Here is a 17960-nt window from a genome sequence, read left to right as displayed (position 1 = left end):
TATATATACATATTATATACACACACATATGTATATATAAATAAATAAGTGTATATATGTGTGTACATGTATGTATGTATATAAATGTAAATTAATATATACTGTGTATATATACTGTATATATTTATATATGTATGTATGTTTTTATAATGTGTGTATGAGTATATATATATATATATATATATATATATATATATATATATATATATATATAAAACGTGTATATATATATATGTATATACATATACATCTCTCTGTGTGTATATACAGAGCTATATATAGATGTGTGTGTATATATAAGTATATATGTACATACATACACAGTACACACATACATATATATAATTTTTATATACAGGTAAAAGCCAGTAAATTAGAATATTTTGAAAAACTTGATTTATTTCAGTAATTGCATTCAAAAGGTGTAACTTGTACATTATATTTATTCATTGCACACAGACTGATGCATTCAAATGTTTATTTCATTTAATTTTGATGATTTGAAGTGGCAACAAATGAAAATCCAAAATTCCGTGTGTCACAAAATTAGAATATTACTTAAGGCTAATACAAAAAAGGGATTTTTAGAAATGTTGGCCAACTGAAAAGTATGAAAATGAAAAATATGAGCATGTACAATACTCAATACTTGGTTGGAGCTCCTTTTGCCTCAATTACTGCGTTAATGCGGCGTGGCATGGAGTCGATGAGTTTCTGGCACTGCTCAGGTGTTATGAGAGCCCAGGTTGCTCTGATAGTGGCCTTCAACTCTTCTGCGTTTTTGGGTCTGGCATTCTGCATCTTCCTTTTCACAATACCCCACAGATTTTCTATGGGGCTAAGGTCAGGGGAGTTGGCGGGCCAATTTAGAACAGAAATACCATGGTCCGTAAACCAGGCACGGGTAGATTTTGCGCTGTGTGCAGGCGCCAAGTCCTGTTGGAACTTGAAATCTCCATCTCCATAGAGCAGGTCAGCAGCAGGAAGCATGAAGTGCTCTAAAACTTGCTGGTAGACGGCTGCGTTGACCCTGGATCTCAGGAAACAGAGTGGACCGACACCAGCAGATGACATGGCACCCCAAACCATCACTGATGGTGGAAACTTTACACTAGACTTCAGGCAACATGGATCCTGTGCCTCTCCTGTCTTCCTCCAGACTCTGGGACCTCGATTTCCAAAGGAAATGCAAAATTTGCATGGTTGGGTGATGGTTTGGGGTGCCATGTCATCTGCTGGTGTCGAGTTTAAAACAGATAAAGCCTTCAAGTGTAAACCACACACAGAGTAGTTACAGTATAATAAAACAGTACAATCATTTGACAATGACTTTTTCGCATGTGCTTTCACTGCCATCTAGTGTCTACTCTAAGTCTGTGCGGTATAAAACGAGTGAAACATCAACACACTTTTTGTTTTGTGCTCAGGTGCTGTAATGTTTTAAGGTCACGGTTACAAAAACACGTCAAAAACATTGATGACAAATTCATAAAAGTTGATTTGATGTCGTTGGGAATAAAAAAAAAAAGTAACATCACAACTTTTTGCCGCAACTTTTTAAAATTCAGGCATGTCAGGACGCAACAATCAGAAAACAAGCCTGCGAAGACTAAATCCCCAAACCGTTAACGTTGTGTAGGAGTCAAAATGCCTGCCGACCACTGAACTATTGCCATGACACGGCAGGAAACAAATATTCTTCTTCCCGTCTAGGAATCCGATCCTGGGACGTGGACCTGGCACGCTGCGACCTGGAGCAGCAGCTGCAGTTCTTCGTCACGCGCCACTCTGCCCATTTCTCCCCGGACGTCAAAGGTCAGTGCAGACCGCCGCGCCTTCTTTTCTTTCCAGCAGACACGGCTCACGTGTTGGCCGTGCCGCTTTCACACGCCCCCGTGCCCGTCTTCTGTCGGATCAAACGAAACCAACCAAGACTTTTTGCCTTCCATAGAACCGCACGTATCGATTAGAGTCAATAACACTTCAATAGCTGCGGGGCAGGAACAGAGCGCTAAGGAGGATCACGTTGCAGCAAACATTTCCTTGGTGGGAAAGTCCTCGCTTTCCACCAGGTGGATTTGGGCTGAGGAGGAGGAGGAGGAGGGGTCATCAGTTTACCTTTAATCGCCTTCAAAAGCCTTTTCCATTGAAGTTGTTTCCTCAGGAAAACACTGCACTGCTGCTTCCTCAACTACTTGATTCGGAAGGAAAATTCTAGTGAGACAACACCATTAACACCATTTTTGTGGAAAAAGTATGTGATCGGCCGATATCGATTAATGCCTTTCAGTGACGATCACAAACACCAACATCATCTGGCTCATACTTTGTTTTTAGTCTTTATTTATTTTTAAAATGTTCCTTTTCCGGTCCTCAATTCGATCATAATTTGGCCTTGCAGAAAGCTTCTCCGAGATGTTATCCCGTTTGCGATTTAGTCCAGAAATCGCCATCCCTTCAATCATGACACCTGTGTGTGGACATAGCCTCTAAAGCAGGGGTCCCCAAACTTTTTGACTCCGGGGCCGCATTGGGGTAATACAATTTGGCTGGGGGCCGCGATATATATATATATATATATATGTGTGTGTATGTATATATATATGTATGTATATATATATATATATATATATATATATATGTATGTATATATATATGTGTGTGTATATATATATGTATGTATATATATATGTGTGTGTATATATATATGTATGTATATATATATATGTGTGTGTATATATATATATATATATATATATATATATGTATGTATATATATATGTGTGTGTGTATATATATATATATATATGTATGTATATATATATGTGTGTGCATATATATATATATAATATGTAAATATATATATTATATGTAAATGTGTGCTTGTGTATATATGTATATGTATATGTAAGTGTGTATATATGTATATGTGAAGTGAAGTGAAGTGAATTACATTTATATAGCATCTTTCTCTAGTGACTCAAAGCGCTTTACATAGTGAAACCCAATATCTAAGTTACATTTAAACCAGTGTGGGTGGCACTGGGAGCAGGTGGGTAAAGTGTCTTGCCCAAAGACACAACGGCAAAAACTAGGATGGCGGAAGCGGGGATCGAACCTGCAACCCTCAAGTTGCTGGCATGGCCGCTCTACCAACAGAGATATACCGCCCCATACATATGTCTATGTATATGTATATGTCCATGTATATATATATGTATATTTGTATATAAATATGTATATATATATATACAGTATGTATATGTGTATATATGTATGTGTCTATATGTGTGTGTATATATATATATGTGTCTATATGTGTGTATATATATTATATATATATATACGTATATATATGTATATGTATATGTATATACAATCAATCAATCAATCAATGTTTATTTATATAGCCCTAAATCACAAGTGTCTCAAAGGGCTGCACAAGCCACAAAGACATCCTCGGTACAAAGCCCACATAAGGGCAAGGAAAAACTCACCCCAGTGGGACATCGATGTGAATGACTATGAGAAACCTTGGAGAGGACCGCATATGTGGGTAACCCCCCCCCCTCTCTAGGGGAGACCGAAAGCAATGGATGTCAAGTGGGTCTGACATAATATTGTGAGAGTCCAGTCCATAGTGGGGCCAGCAGGACACCATCCCGAGCGGAGACGGGTCAGCAGCGCAGAGATGTTCCCAGCCGATGCACAGGCAAGCGGTCCACCCCGGGTCCCGACTCTGGACAGCCAGCACTTCATCCATGGCCACCGGACCTGTGCCCCCCCCCCCCCCCCCCTCCACAAGGAAAAGGGGAGCAGAGGAGAAAAGAAAAGAAACGGCAGATCAACTGGTCTAACATGGGGGCTATTTAAAGGCTAGAGTATACAAATTAGTTTTAAGATGGGACTTAAATGATTCTACTGAGGTAGCATCTCTAATTGTTACCGGGAGGGCATTCCATAGTACTGGAGCCCGAATAGAAAACGCTCTATAGCCCGCAGACTTTTTTTGGGCTCTGGGAATCACTAATAAGCCGGAGCTAGACCGTGTAGTATTTTATACGTAAGTAGTAAAACCTTAAAGTCACTTCTTAAGTGCACAGGAAGCCAGTGCAGGTGAGCCAGTATAGGCGTAATATGATCAAACTTTCTTGTTCTTGTCAAAAGTCTAGCAGCCGCATTTTGTACCAATTGTAATCTTTTAATGCTAGACATAGGGAGACCCGAAAATAATACGTTACAGTAGTCGAGACGAGACGTAACGAACGCATGAATAATGATCTCAGCGTCGCTAGTGGATAAAATAGAACGAATTTTAGCGATATTACGGAGATGAAAGAAGGCCGTTTTAGTAACACTCTTAATGTGTGATTCAAACGAGAGAGTTGGGTCGAAGATAATACCCAGATTCTTTACTGATTTGCCTTGTGTAATTGTTTGGTTGTCAAATGTTAAGGTGGTATTATTAAATAAATGTCGGTGTTTAGCAGGACCGATAATCAGCATTTCCGTTTTCTTGGCGTTAAGTTGCAAGAAGTTAGCGGACATCCATTGTTTAATTTCATTAAGACACGCCTCCAGCTGACTACAATCCGGCGTGTTGGTCAGCTTTAGGGGCATGTAGAGTTGTATATATATGTGTCTATATGTGTGTATATATATTATATATATATATATATATATATATATATATATATATATATATATATATATATATACGTATATGTATATATATATATATATATATATATATATATATATATATTCATACATATATATTCCTCGCGCACTAATTGACTTAAAGAGCGCATTTGCTGCATGTCACGTTATCGATGGTAAAATGCATTTTTAGACAATATAATTTGCCTGAGTGGCTAGGAGACGGTAGAAAATGGACTAGTAAGGACAAAAAAAAAAAAAAAAAAAAATTTAAAAAAGAAAAAAATAACATTTTTTTTTTTTTTTTTAACTTGGGACTTCCCGCGGGTCGTAGTTTGGGACCCCTGCTCTAAAGGCTTAGTGGCCACATGCGTGGACAGCACCTTTTAGGTCTTATTTTCCAAAATTGTGTACATTACTGAATTGGAATCTTATGGCCGCTTATGTGGACACTTATACTGCCATCTGGTGGTGTCAGAAGAGTATAACATACAATGGAATTTGGAAAAAAAAAAGTGTAAAAATAAGAATTAGCATGTCACTAAACATGAAGTACACGTTTGTGTACTTATGGACTAAGTACATCATATCAAAAGATGATTCTTAGTTTTTATTCTAATTACGGTCCAATAAGCCCAAATAGCAAAGAGAAATTAAAAAAAAGCATGTAAACAAACAGCTTGGGCCTTAAGAGGATAAACTGTCTGATATAGTCCCAACAAAGCCAAACAATCAGCAGGTGTCCGTGAGGGAAGGGATTTCTGAGAGTTTCACTGCAACGGCCTCACTGGGGTAGTTCTGCAGTAGCGGCCTTGGCCGAGGCTGGCGTGGAGGATGTGTAAGTTAGGGCGAGTAGATGCATTCCAATAAATTTGTCTAGTCAAATCCTCCGTTTATGGTCCTCAAATTGATCAGAATGTTGCCTTGCAGAGCGGAAAGCTTCTCCGAGATGTTATCCAGTTTGCGATTTACTCTAGAAATCGCCATCCCATCAACCATGACAAGCAACTAACTGTGTGTGAACATGAACTGTCTGATCTAGTCCCAACAATGCCAAACACTCAGTGCGGGAAAGGGATTTCAAGCAACGGCTTCACTGGGGCCGGCGTGGAGGGGGCAAGGGGGGGCGGGGGGTACCAAAGTGTAGGTTAGGATGTTTAGGTTAGGGCAAATAGATGCATTCCAATATATTTGTCCAGTCTAATCGTCTGTTTCTGGTCCTCAAATTGATCAGAATGTTGCCTTGCAGAACGGAAAGCTTCTCCAACATGTTATTCAGAGTGCGGTGTAGTTCAGAAATCGCCACAGTCTGAGTCCTTACAGCCCTGCTCATCCCATCAACCATGACAAGCAACTAACTGTGTGTAAACAAACACTGTCTGATCTCGTCCCAACAAAGCCAAACAATCAGAAAGTGTCTGTGAAGGAAAGGGATTTCAAGCATCGGCCTCACCGAGGCTGGCGTGGAGAGGGGTACCAAAATGTAGATTAGGATGTTTAGGTTAGGGCGAGTAGATGCATTTCAAAAGATTTGTCTACTCTAATCGTCCGTTTCTGGTCCTCAAATTGATCAGAACGTTGCCTTGCAGAGCGGAAAGCTTCTCCGAGATGTTATCCAGTTTGCGATTTACTCTAGAAATCGCCATCCCATCAATCATGACAAGCAACTAACTGTGTGTGAACATAAACTGTCTGATCTAGTGCCAACAAAGCCAAACAATCAGCAGGTGTCCGAGAGGGATGGGGGAAGGGTTTTCAAGTGTTTCATTGCAATGGTCTTACTGGAGGGGGGTAACAAAGTGTAGATTAGGATTTTTAGGTTAGGGCGAGTAGATGCATTCCAATAGATTTGTCTACTCTTATCGTCCATTTCTGGTCTTCAAATTGATCAGAATGTCCTCTTACAGAGCGGAAAGCTTCTCCAAGATGTTATTCAGAGTATAATTTAGTTTGGTCCTCAAATGAATCAGAATGTTGCCTTGCAGAGCGAGAAGCTTCTCCAAGATGTTATTCAGAGTGCAATTTATTTCAGAAATCGGCATAGTCTGAGTACCTACAGCCTTGCCATACCAGAAGTCATGACGGGCAGCTTCTGGCTACCTTGAACGGCTGTCATCGTCTTCCTAATTTGTTGATATACCAGGGCAAGGCTCAATCAAAGCAGCAGATGCCCTGTTTTCATCTTTCCGAATAGGTAACTTCAATGTCCTAATACAACCCTTCACTTCTCCCAAGCGTCCATTGTGTGTCCAACAGCAAATGTTCCGACAGACAGCTTTTCGTCGAGAGAATCTTGTCAATTGCTATGAGAGAACACTTGATCAATTCCATCTTTAGATCTGGAGAGCGTTGCAAAACGAGGGTCCAAGAAAGTTGAGACGAGACAAATAAGCTAAAGCAGGGAAGATAAGGGAAAGGAGAGGGACGCGTCCGCCTTGGTTGAGAGCCAGATGAAAAGTTTAATTCAGTATTAAAAAAAAATAAAAATGTCTGGAAACTTTTGCCGCAACATTCAGAAAAAACTGATGTTAATTAAAACATTTTAGAAATCAAGAAATCTTGTAATGTAGTTGTTTTATGTAGAGAAGAAAATGTCATTTCAGTTTAATTTAGCACAATAGTAAAACCAAAAGAAGTCCAATCCACTTGTGGCAACTTTTGAGCTGGCAAAGGTTCACTAAGCAGCCAGTCGACCTAAAAGTTTGTCTTTCAAAGTTAAAAAGGCGACTAAGAAGTCTTTGCATGAACGGAAGCCATCGAATGAGGTCCTGGAATATGTGCTTATCAGAATAGAAAGAGAAAAACTTATTTTTTTCCCCCCCATCATCGCAAGCTTAAAAGAACATTTCTGCTGCTGAAAAACGTGAACAATGGTTTTACTCTTACCTAACGTCGCTTATCTTTACTTTCCCTAATGCTGCATTAACACCATTCCTGCCAGCTTTTGCACTTAAATCGTTTTTGCAAGGTGGGACCGCAGAATCGTACTGGATTGACGCTTAAAGGAGATGAATCTCATAAGTCGGTGGACTCTGGTCACCGCCAGTTCATCTTCCATCTTTCAACAAAAAGTATTGGGACATGTCCTCATTCCACACACACACTAAATTGTTATATACGGAAAAAATAACACTTGAACTGATACAGTACCAATTCCCGGTCTCCGAATATGGTACTTTTTTTTGGCACCGACCGAATCCTGCTGGTCCTATTGGGCACCGATTCATGTAAAATCCAACGGTGCCATGTTATGGTACCTGGGTTGCACTTTGGATCACTCCAGCAGCACTGAGAGCGGACTCAATCTACACTTTGGTACCCCCCCCCCCCCCCCCCCCCCCCCCCCAATGTTGCAACACGGAACATCGCAAGTGGAAACATCGTAACATGAACTGTAACTCGAAACATGGTGATATGAAAAATGAGGACTGCCTGACGCTGTTAGGTCAGGCCTATTCAACTCGCAACCCGGCCCACCAAAGCTTTTCATTTGGCCCGCCGAACATCACCCAAATAGGTTTGATGAAACCATTCAAACTCGAGTTGATCGTGTATGCCAGTGTTTTTCAACCTTTTTTGAGCCAAGGCACATTTTTTGCGTTGAAAAAATCCGGAGGCACACCACCAGCAGAAATCATAAACTCAGTTGACAGTAAAAAGTCGTTGTCGCAATTGTTGGATATGAATTTAAACCATAACCAACCATGCATCACTATACAGTAGCTCTTGTCTCAAAGTAGGTGTACTGTCACCACCTGTCACATCACCCCCTGACTTATTTGGAGTTCTTTTGCTGTTTTCCTGTGTGTAGTGTTTTAGTTCTTGTCTTGCGCTCCTATTTTGGTGGCTTTTTCTCTTTTTTTGGTATTTTCCTGTAGCAGTTTCATGTCTTATATTTCCCGCATCTACTTTGTTTTAGCAATCAAGAATAGTTCAGTTGTTTTTATCCTTCTTTCTGGGGACATTGTTGATAGTCATGTCATGTTCGGATGTACATTGTGGACGCCGTCTTTGCTCCACAGTAAGTCTTTGCTGTCGTCCAGCATTCTGTTTTTGTTTACTTTGTAGCCAGTTCAGTTTTATTTTCATTCTGCATAGCCTTCCCTAAGCTTCAATGCCTTTTCTTAGCGGCACTCACCTATTGTTTATTTTTGGTTTAAGCATAAGACACCTTTTTACCTGCCTTTACAAAGCAATTAGCTACCAGCTGCCACCTACTGATATGGAAGAGTATTACACGGTTACTCTGCCGAGCTCTGGACAGCACCGACACTCAACAACAACACATCATTTGCAGACTATAATTACTGGTTTGCAAAAAATGTTTTTAACCCAAATATGTGAAATTAGATAATCTCCCACGGCACACCAGACTGTATCTCACGGCACACTAGTGTGCCGCGGCACAGTGGTTGAAAAACACTGGTGTATGCAGTACTCACGCCATCCCGCAGTGGGCAACAGCAAGGCATAAGTGTCACGATGAAGCAGCAGTGTGTGAGTAGAGGAAGACGACTCAGTCAACTCTGGAAAAAAATCGAAATAAATGACAAAAATCTGACTTTTAACAACGACTGGACAACAAAGTATAAATGTTCTGCAAGGACTCCAGCCATTGTTTCTCGTGGGACATTTTAAGCGACGGACACACAGTTCCAGACAAGCAGCAACAATGGTAGAAATCCACACGTGTAATAAGCGTCATCACGAAACTTGGTCAAATCTTTGTAAGTAGATATTTAGTTTGTTTTGTATTGAAATTGCTGACTTTGTGATGTTTTTTGTATTTGTGGTCGTGTTGTTTTTTTGTCAGAGAGTAATTCTGGCGATTAAAGCTTGTTTATTACATGCAGCGCTAAATTTGACCAGTAGAGGGCAGTAACGCTACACCTTAAATTTAATTGTGATGAGTCACATACATTGTGTGTAATGTTTGATGTGTGTGTTGTTTAAAGTGTAATTGCCTACATATGTAGTTTATAGTGTGAAACATTCTAATTTATTTATGTAAAATACACAATCAATATTATTTATGTATGATACACAATGGACGTAATACTTTTGTAATGTTTATTTTATGTTTATAATTTCAGTCTTACAAAACTAAATGAAGAAAGAAGTGTAAGGAAGTAAAACTAAGGAAGGAAAATATTTCAAAATAAGGAACATCAGTTCTGAACAAAACTTCTGGAGCTTCTGTTTCTTCATGCTGTTAACCACCTGTCGAGCTGCACACGCTGGAAACGAGTAGTGAGAGCAGAAGAATGAACTTATTAACAGTTCAGTATGAAAGCTGATGTGTTTTACTTTGTAATTAAAGAAATATAACCTGCAGAGGCACTTTCTGACGAAACATCCACATTTCAATGTGCGGCCCCTGAGCCCTTCCCAGCATGCACAAGACATTGATAAAACGTTGATTATACGTTCATGTCCTTTAAAACAACGTTGCAAAATAGTTGTTTTTATAAATTGAGACAACGTTGATGTCTAACGTTGGATCCACATTAGTTCAATGGTCAAATCAATGTCAGAACCCAACATTGAATAAACGTCATCATAAAGCATGTTGTTTCAACGTTGTATTTGTGTAGTAGAATATTGGTTGGGAAATTACCAAATTTCAATGGTCAAATCAATGTCAGAACCCGACATTGATTAAACGATGTCAAAAAGCATGTTGTTTCATCGTTGTATTTGTGTAGTAGAATATTGGTTGGGAAATTACCAAATTTCAATGGTCAAATCAATGTCAGAACCCGACATTGATTAAACGATGTCAAAAAGCATGTTGTTTCATTGTTGTATTTGTGTTGTAGAATATTGGTTGGGAAATTACCAAATTTCAATGGTCAAATCAATGTCAGAACCCAACATGGATTAAACGTCAAAAAGCATGTTGTTTCAACGTTGTATTTGTGTTGTAGAATATTGGTTGGGAAATGACCAACATTCAATGGTCAAATCAATGTCAGAACCCAACATTGATTAAACGTCGTCAAAAAGCATGTTGTTTCAACGTTAGGTTCGAGTTGCTCAGTGTCAGGACCTAATTCAACAAGTTTTCAGTGTTGTTTTCATGTCTTGTGCCTGCTGGGCTGGGCTCTTGGAACTGCGGCCCTCTTCATGATGTAGTTGAATAGCCCTGCTTTATGTAAATAATGGGTTGGGTGGTGCCCAGGTCCTAGGTGCTGTAGATTCTTGACACTGTGCCAGAATGTCTCAGCCAGCAGTAACGCAAGACTCATCGTTCTAATTGTGCTGGGCGACACTTTGTCCTCACCGGTCTTTTGTATCACCTTGTCGCAGCACAAACTGGAGGAGGTGTGTGTGTGTGTGTGTGTGTGGGCGCGTATGTGTGTGTGCTCTCGTAGATTCTGTCCATAAGGCGTCGCCACTCCCTGGGGATTTAGCAAGGCATTGAATCTCGCCAAGGTTGCAGCGATTCACTGTAACCTTCCGACCGGACGCGTTGGGCTCGCCCCGGCGTGTGTTTCCTGCCGCGCAACAACACACGGAGGTGACGACTTGCGTGCACACGAGCAGCGCCAACGTCAGCCAAGCCTCCAGAGAGGCTGTCCTTCTTCCATTTGGACGCCCCCAGGGTGAACCTGCGTGTGCACGACCTGCCTTTCGCGCTGAGTCGACGCATTTTAATTGCGCGTTGCCTCGTCTTGTGCTTTCTAGTAAAACACACAAACCATCAACAACTGCTGACCGAGTGGATGTTTACTGCAAAGGCAATAATTATGTGTTACCTTTATTTGTGTAGAGTAGTATATATTGGTATCAGCAAAAAGACGTCAAATGTGCGATACAAGCAGTCCTGCAGCGCTTTTACTTGCACAAAGCTGCACAGTCAATCGAAATGTCGTCCAATACGCACACAAGGATGCTCTTTTCTTCTGTTTTAGTCAGGTCATTTTCAAAAGGTAAACATGCAAGGCTACTAGCAGCTACACAACAACACAGAAGCTGGACATACCGTACATAAGTGTCCTTCATTAAGCAATATTGCAGTCTAAACCAGCACATTGATCGATTGATTGATTGAAACTTTTATTAGTAGATTGCACAGTACAGTACATATTCCGTACGATTGACCACTAAATGGTAACACCCCAATACGTTTTTCAACTTGTTAAAGTCGGGGTCCACGTTAATCAATTCATGGTCAATTCACATTTATCAGTATAAACCAATCAATCAATCAATCAATGTTTATTTATATCATACTTGCCAACCTTGAGACCTCCGATTTCGGGAGGTGGGGTGAGGGGGCGTGGTCGGAGGTGGGGCAGGGCGTGGTTGGGGGCGTGGTTAAGAGCGGAGGAGTATATTGACAACTAGAATTCACCAAGTCAAGTATTTCATATATATATATATATATATATATATATATATATATATATATATATATATATATATATATATATATATATATACACATACATATATATATATATATATATATACATACATATATATACATATATATATATATATATATATATATATATATATATATATATATATATACATACATATATATATATATATATATATATATATATATATATATATATATATATATATATATATATATATATATATATATCCTGAAAATATGCAAACAAAACTGTGTTTAGACAATTGATACTTCAAACTTGCATAAATAAATATTAAGGAATATAACATAACTTGGCTTCTGAGAGCTTCAAAATGTAATGAATAAAATGCTAAAGTTGTTGATAAACAAGCAATTATTTTAATAATTAAATATGGTCATTTTAAATGAATTATTAGGATAATTCAAAATTAATTATTTCAAAAATGTTTATTTTAATGTGTAATTCTATGGCTGGATGTAATAAGGAGTCAGAAAAAATACAAATAAAAATACAATTAATTTTGATGTTTTTAGCAAAATATAGTAAAAATGTATTTAGTTTTTTTTGTTTTTTAATTAATAAATATATTTATTTGTAGGTAAGATAAACATAATAATACAATTTATCTCTAGTCTGGATGATTTATTTCTTGTCACCCTGTTGTCCTCCCGTCGTGAAAAAAGGCTGTCCTCGCTCAGGTCCGCATGGAGCTGGAGGGGGCGTGGCCTCCAGCTCCGGCTGAAAATCGGGAGATTTTTGGGAGAATATTTGTCCCGGGAGGTTTTCGGGAGAGGCGCTGAATTTCGGGAGTCTCCCGGAAAATTCGGGAGGGTTGGCAAGTATGATTTATATAGCCCTAAATCACAAGTGTCTCAAAGGGCTGCACAAGCCACAATGACATCCGCGGTACAGAGCCCACATAAGGGCAAGGAAAAACTCACAACCCCAATGGGACGTCGATGTGAATGACTACGAGAAACCTTGGAGAGGACCACATATGTGGGTGACACCCCCTCTAGGGGAGACCGGATGCAATGGACGTCGAGTGGGTCTGACATAATATTGTGAAAGTCCAGTCCATAGTAGATCAAACATAATAGTGAGTATATATATAAATAGTATATAAATATATATAAATGTATATGTATAAACGAGTATCAAATAATTATAGTTGCATATTACTTACGCATACAGAGTCTCCAGTAACAAACGTGTCTGCATCATTTAGCTTACTGCGTCGTGAGTTTAACTTAAAGTGGACCTATTTTGCAAAACAAGCTTTTGCCACCTATTGGTACCTGTGTTTGTATATTTGGGATCTCCATGAGTCCTGAAAATGTGCAATCAAACCGTGGCGGCATCCATCCATTCATCCATCCATCCATCCATTTCCTAGCCCTTTCGGGGTCGCTGGAGCCTATAAACCAATCTTGCCTACTTTTACACTTCCTCCAAACAAGCTATTTGGAATTTTTCGACAATTTATGACATTTTCCCCCCAATTGGTGGCATCAGCGGGTATTTCCATATATGGTCAAATTTTACTCGAAGAGCTTTGCACGAGTCCGCCACCGTCGTCAATAAGATCCTTATTTATTGTGGGGCAGACTAGCTCGCATTGCCATTCCTAATGCAAATGAGTTTAGTTCGAACTTTTATCTGTCAATAGACTCGGTGTGGATGAGCTAAAAACTACAACAAAGATGACGGGGGATGCTGTCAAAGTGGAGGCATGTAAATAAGGGGCGGTCAAAAAGCAGCTTGGAAACGGTCTGTAAAACATAGTTTATGCAACTTTTTGAGCAAAGAACCACCATTACATGTTATGTAGACCATACGGGAAATCATAAAATTACTCCTTAAATACATTATTGTGCCACTACGGGTCACCAAAAAACAGTCACCACTCCGCTTCAACTTCAGCATAAGCCCATTTCACACGATTAATGATCAAACCTTTTTGAACAATTCACACTACAAAATAAAAGTATGCATGATTCCTGCTGTTATCGTATGAGATCAATATCGGTCCAATTTTGGAAGTAAAGACAAGTTGTATCGAAACACCCCTACTTTTGACATGCTGACAACTAACTTCTATGGTCAGATGTATCGGAATTGTTGCGTCTGACCAGTGGGACTCAGGGAATCAAAGTCACTGGTCAATCCCAAGTTCTTTCAGATGACATATATGCAGAGTAAGAAGGACCATCAAGACAGAATAGGAATATTATCAAGTATTACTAAAGCTTTACGAGACCAGTCCACACCAATGCGGCTATACCGGCATCTCGAATTGGTCTAACATTCAAACGGGAAGAGACAACTTCTTGAATACAAAAACAGCCCCCACCCAGTCCAGAAGGGAATACAGCCTCATTGTTCTAATACAGATAAGATAAAAAGGGAGTACTCCAACTCCCACATTCCAACCCTTCAAGGTAAAGCACACAGTTTACTTGTGGACATAAGATACAACCACAGAAAGAGTACAAATGGAAAAACACTAGATGCTATAAACATGACTATGGATAAAGAAATAACTCTTAAACATATATGCATTCTCCACAGAACACATGGCTAGTCCACCGACAGAAAGTGAAGAGTGCCGCTAAAACAGCTTCCGGTCTTCTCCAAATGACAACTCAGCATTTTTTTCATGCACAGTGTAGTATTGGAACTATCATAAGGATCATGCATCATATACAGTAGGGAAGGGAGAGGAAGGCGTGAAATGCAGTCTGCTGAAAATGATGGAAAGTGCCACTCTGCATAGCAATTGACGCTTTGGTCAAAGTAAGAACTGCCACAAAACAAATTTTAATATAGTCAACAGTCCACTGCAGTCTGGCGGGTAAAGTAGCTACAGTGCACCCCCCCTCCCAATTCGTCACGTTTCATGTGTCAGGTCAACGCACCAAGTGCCAGCTACACCTGTTATTATTATTACTAAATAGTTATTCTGTCTCTCAGAAGCAAATGAACTGTATTTTTAATTAAGGCTGTGAATCTTTGGGCATCACACAATTCCATTTTAGAGGGTAACGACTCGATTCAAAATCAAGTCTCGATTTAAAACAATTCTCGATTCAAAATGTATACTTTTTTTTAATAACATTGGGTGCTGCTCCTAAAGGGGTTGATGTATTATTGAGACACCTGATGAATTATGCAAAGCGTTGATATTGATCCCAAGACTTGGCTCCGCTGCAGAATGTTGGAGGGGGAAGAAGGGTGAAATGAGATTATGGTGGGTAAACGAAACCACAATATGTTTATTAATGGTGTGCGACTCCATTAGTCATGTGGTATGCGCAAATGAGCTGTACAGCCAATCACAGGTGAGGCTATACTGTACTGTAGGAAGATATGTGAAAGTAGAGAAAAATATATATTTTTTAAATTAGGGGAGATCCTCTCGGGGGAAAAGGAAAACAGACGTGTGGCCTCTCATAAAGACCCTGAATGTAGAATAAATAATTAACATTCATATTTTATGTAGGGTAACATTTAATGAGGTTACAAACAGCACAAAGGTGTTTAGGAGCCAAAAGATTGGACTCTCAGGAAAAGAGCCACATTTCTACTCCCCAAACTGCACTGACACTGAAAACTATTTTTTAAGAGTTTGTGACATTTGAAGCCTGAAGCAACTTATTGAAGTCAAACCCAACTAATATTAAAGGGGAACATTATCACAATTTCAGAATTGTTAAAACCATTAAAAATCAGTTCCCAGATTTATTTATATATATATATATATATATATATATATATATATATATATATATATATATATATATATACACAGTGTTGGGTTGGTTACTGAAAAGCAGTAACTAGTTACAGTTACTTCATTTCAAAAGTAACTCAGTTACTAACTCAGTTACTTACACCAAAAAGTAATGCGTTACTGTGAAAAGTAACTATTTAGTTACTTCTTTTTTCTTTTTTTTTTAAAGCTCCAATTAATGCCCTTTTAGCCTTCATTTCAGTACTGTTATTGCACTGGAGAATAATACAATGTGTTGATCAACTTGACATGCATTTGCATCACTCAACTCTGCTAAGCCATGTGGTCTACATACAACACACAAAGACAAAGATATGTTACAAAGGCCAATTTGTTTCTGGCCAGAACAAATTGACAAAACTATTTTAAATAGCTGCAACATAACATACATAAGTAACAAACAGCATAATAACAGCATAGATGTAAACCAAGAAAGGCACACACTACATACACAAAGTCTAACCAGGCATTTTCTTCCTCAAGTAATTCTTATACAAAATCATGTCTGAAACCCAGAACACTACACATTTCCCCAGTTTTAGTTTAGAGATAAGGAAAGATTGGCCTGGCCCACTAGGATCCCTCTTTATGTTTGTGAACTTTATAGTCTATACATTTAGAGTGATGTGATAATCAAACACTCTAGAAGTCTAGAATGAAAGAGTATATAAGAGAATTGACAGCAACGTTCCCTCTCAGGAGCGCGCATGTGCAATTGCGCACTGCTCAAGCGTCCTCTGCGCACGGCTATGCCATGCACAAAATCAAATAAAAAAATAAGCGCATAACAATTTTCGACACGACACGGACACGACAGAGAAAACCGTTTTCGTCATCATTGTTCAAATATTGTAACGTCTGTCGAGACGCTTTGAGGACATGAATTCCATCCATCACTTTACTGAGCAAAACTCTTTACTGTCGGCCATAAACACATCACCAAAACATTAGTAAAAAAATTATATCTAGCAAAACTGGTCATTTTCTGCAGTACAAACCAGACCAAAAGCAACTTTGTTATATCAACAGCAGCCGCTCGCTCTCTCACGTGCGCCAACACTTGCACATATGGCACTTAGCCAGTGATGCGTTTACAGCCACACAAAAAGTCGGACAACTCCAACACCACACATAAAGTGTCATTCCAGGTCGTTACACTATGATTTACCAATCAAATGTGTGCTTATTCTAGTGTCATTTATTAGGAATCTTAATTTATAAATATTAATCATTAAATGCTGTTAGTATATTAAATAAATACTAATAAAAATGTATTTTGTACAAACAGGAAGTTGCAGGAATGTACACATGATCCCCTGCTTACATCTCATTGTGCAACATGTGAATGTTTTAATGGGAACTAAATGCAATGTCTGAAAGGGGTACAAATTATTTCCAAAGCAGGACCTCCACCCAGACAAACAATACAAGTACACAGTTCATGAAAAACAATATTTTTTTGTTATTGTCATTATAAGTGGGCCTAAACACTTATATTAGAAATGGAAATGACTGCTGTCATTTGATTCTAATAATAAGAGAATGTTGTCTGTCTATCTGTGTTGGCCCTGTGATGAGGTGGGGACTTGTCCAGGGTGTACCCTGCCTTCCGCCCGAATGCAGCTGAGATAGGCTCCAGCGACCCCGAAAGGGACAAGCGGTAGAAAATGGATGGATGGATGGAGATGTAAGTTGTTATTTAGTGAGGTTTGGGACAGGTGTGCTGCTGGTGTAGCCACAGTGTGCACGTCTAAAGTTGCTCACATGGACTCCACTCAATGCTCAGGGACTTTTTGCATTTGCTCACACATGAACAATTAGAGGGAACATTGATTGACAGAGTGTGTACCTTCAGCGGTGAATGGTGGTGGTGGTGGAGGTGAAGTGGCATCAGAGTCTCTGTCTCTCTTTACTAGCTTCGTCGAAGCATGTTGCTATGTAGCTTGTTTCAGCAGATTTGAATTGCTGTTTTGGGCAGTAGATGGCATCTTTGATCCAAAGCACAATTTACATTTAACTAAAATGTTATTTTCTTTGTGCTCGACAAAAGAAAAGTAGTGAAAATATCTCCATGTTAGCAAACTCGACTTCTGGCTCCGCCATGATCAGACTGTGTC

At 39.2% G+C, this 17960-nt stretch overlaps 1 protein-coding gene across 2 annotated transcripts in view; it reads left to right on the top strand.

The window, feature by feature from the left end:
- map1ab (microtubule-associated protein 1Ab) overlaps positions 1-17960 on the top strand; it is a 73449-nt gene that overhangs the window by 6381 nt on the left and 49108 nt on the right. For both annotated transcript variants that reach the window (XM_061924850.2, XM_061924849.2), the window contains exon 2: positions 1714-1815. In XM_061924850.2, coding sequence (XP_061780834.1) covers positions 1714-1815 — 102 coding nt within the window. The remainder of the gene's footprint in view (positions 1-1713; positions 1816-17960) is intronic.

Source organism: Nerophis lumbriciformis, linkage group LG29 (assembly GCF_033978685.3).
Source record: "Nerophis lumbriciformis linkage group LG29, RoL_Nlum_v2.1, whole genome shotgun sequence".
NCBI classification, from domain to species: domain Eukaryota; kingdom Metazoa; phylum Chordata; class Actinopteri; order Syngnathiformes; family Syngnathidae; genus Nerophis; species Nerophis lumbriciformis.
The sequence above is the reverse complement of the archived record's forward strand: the minus strand, read 5'-3'. Positions and strand labels throughout refer to the sequence as shown.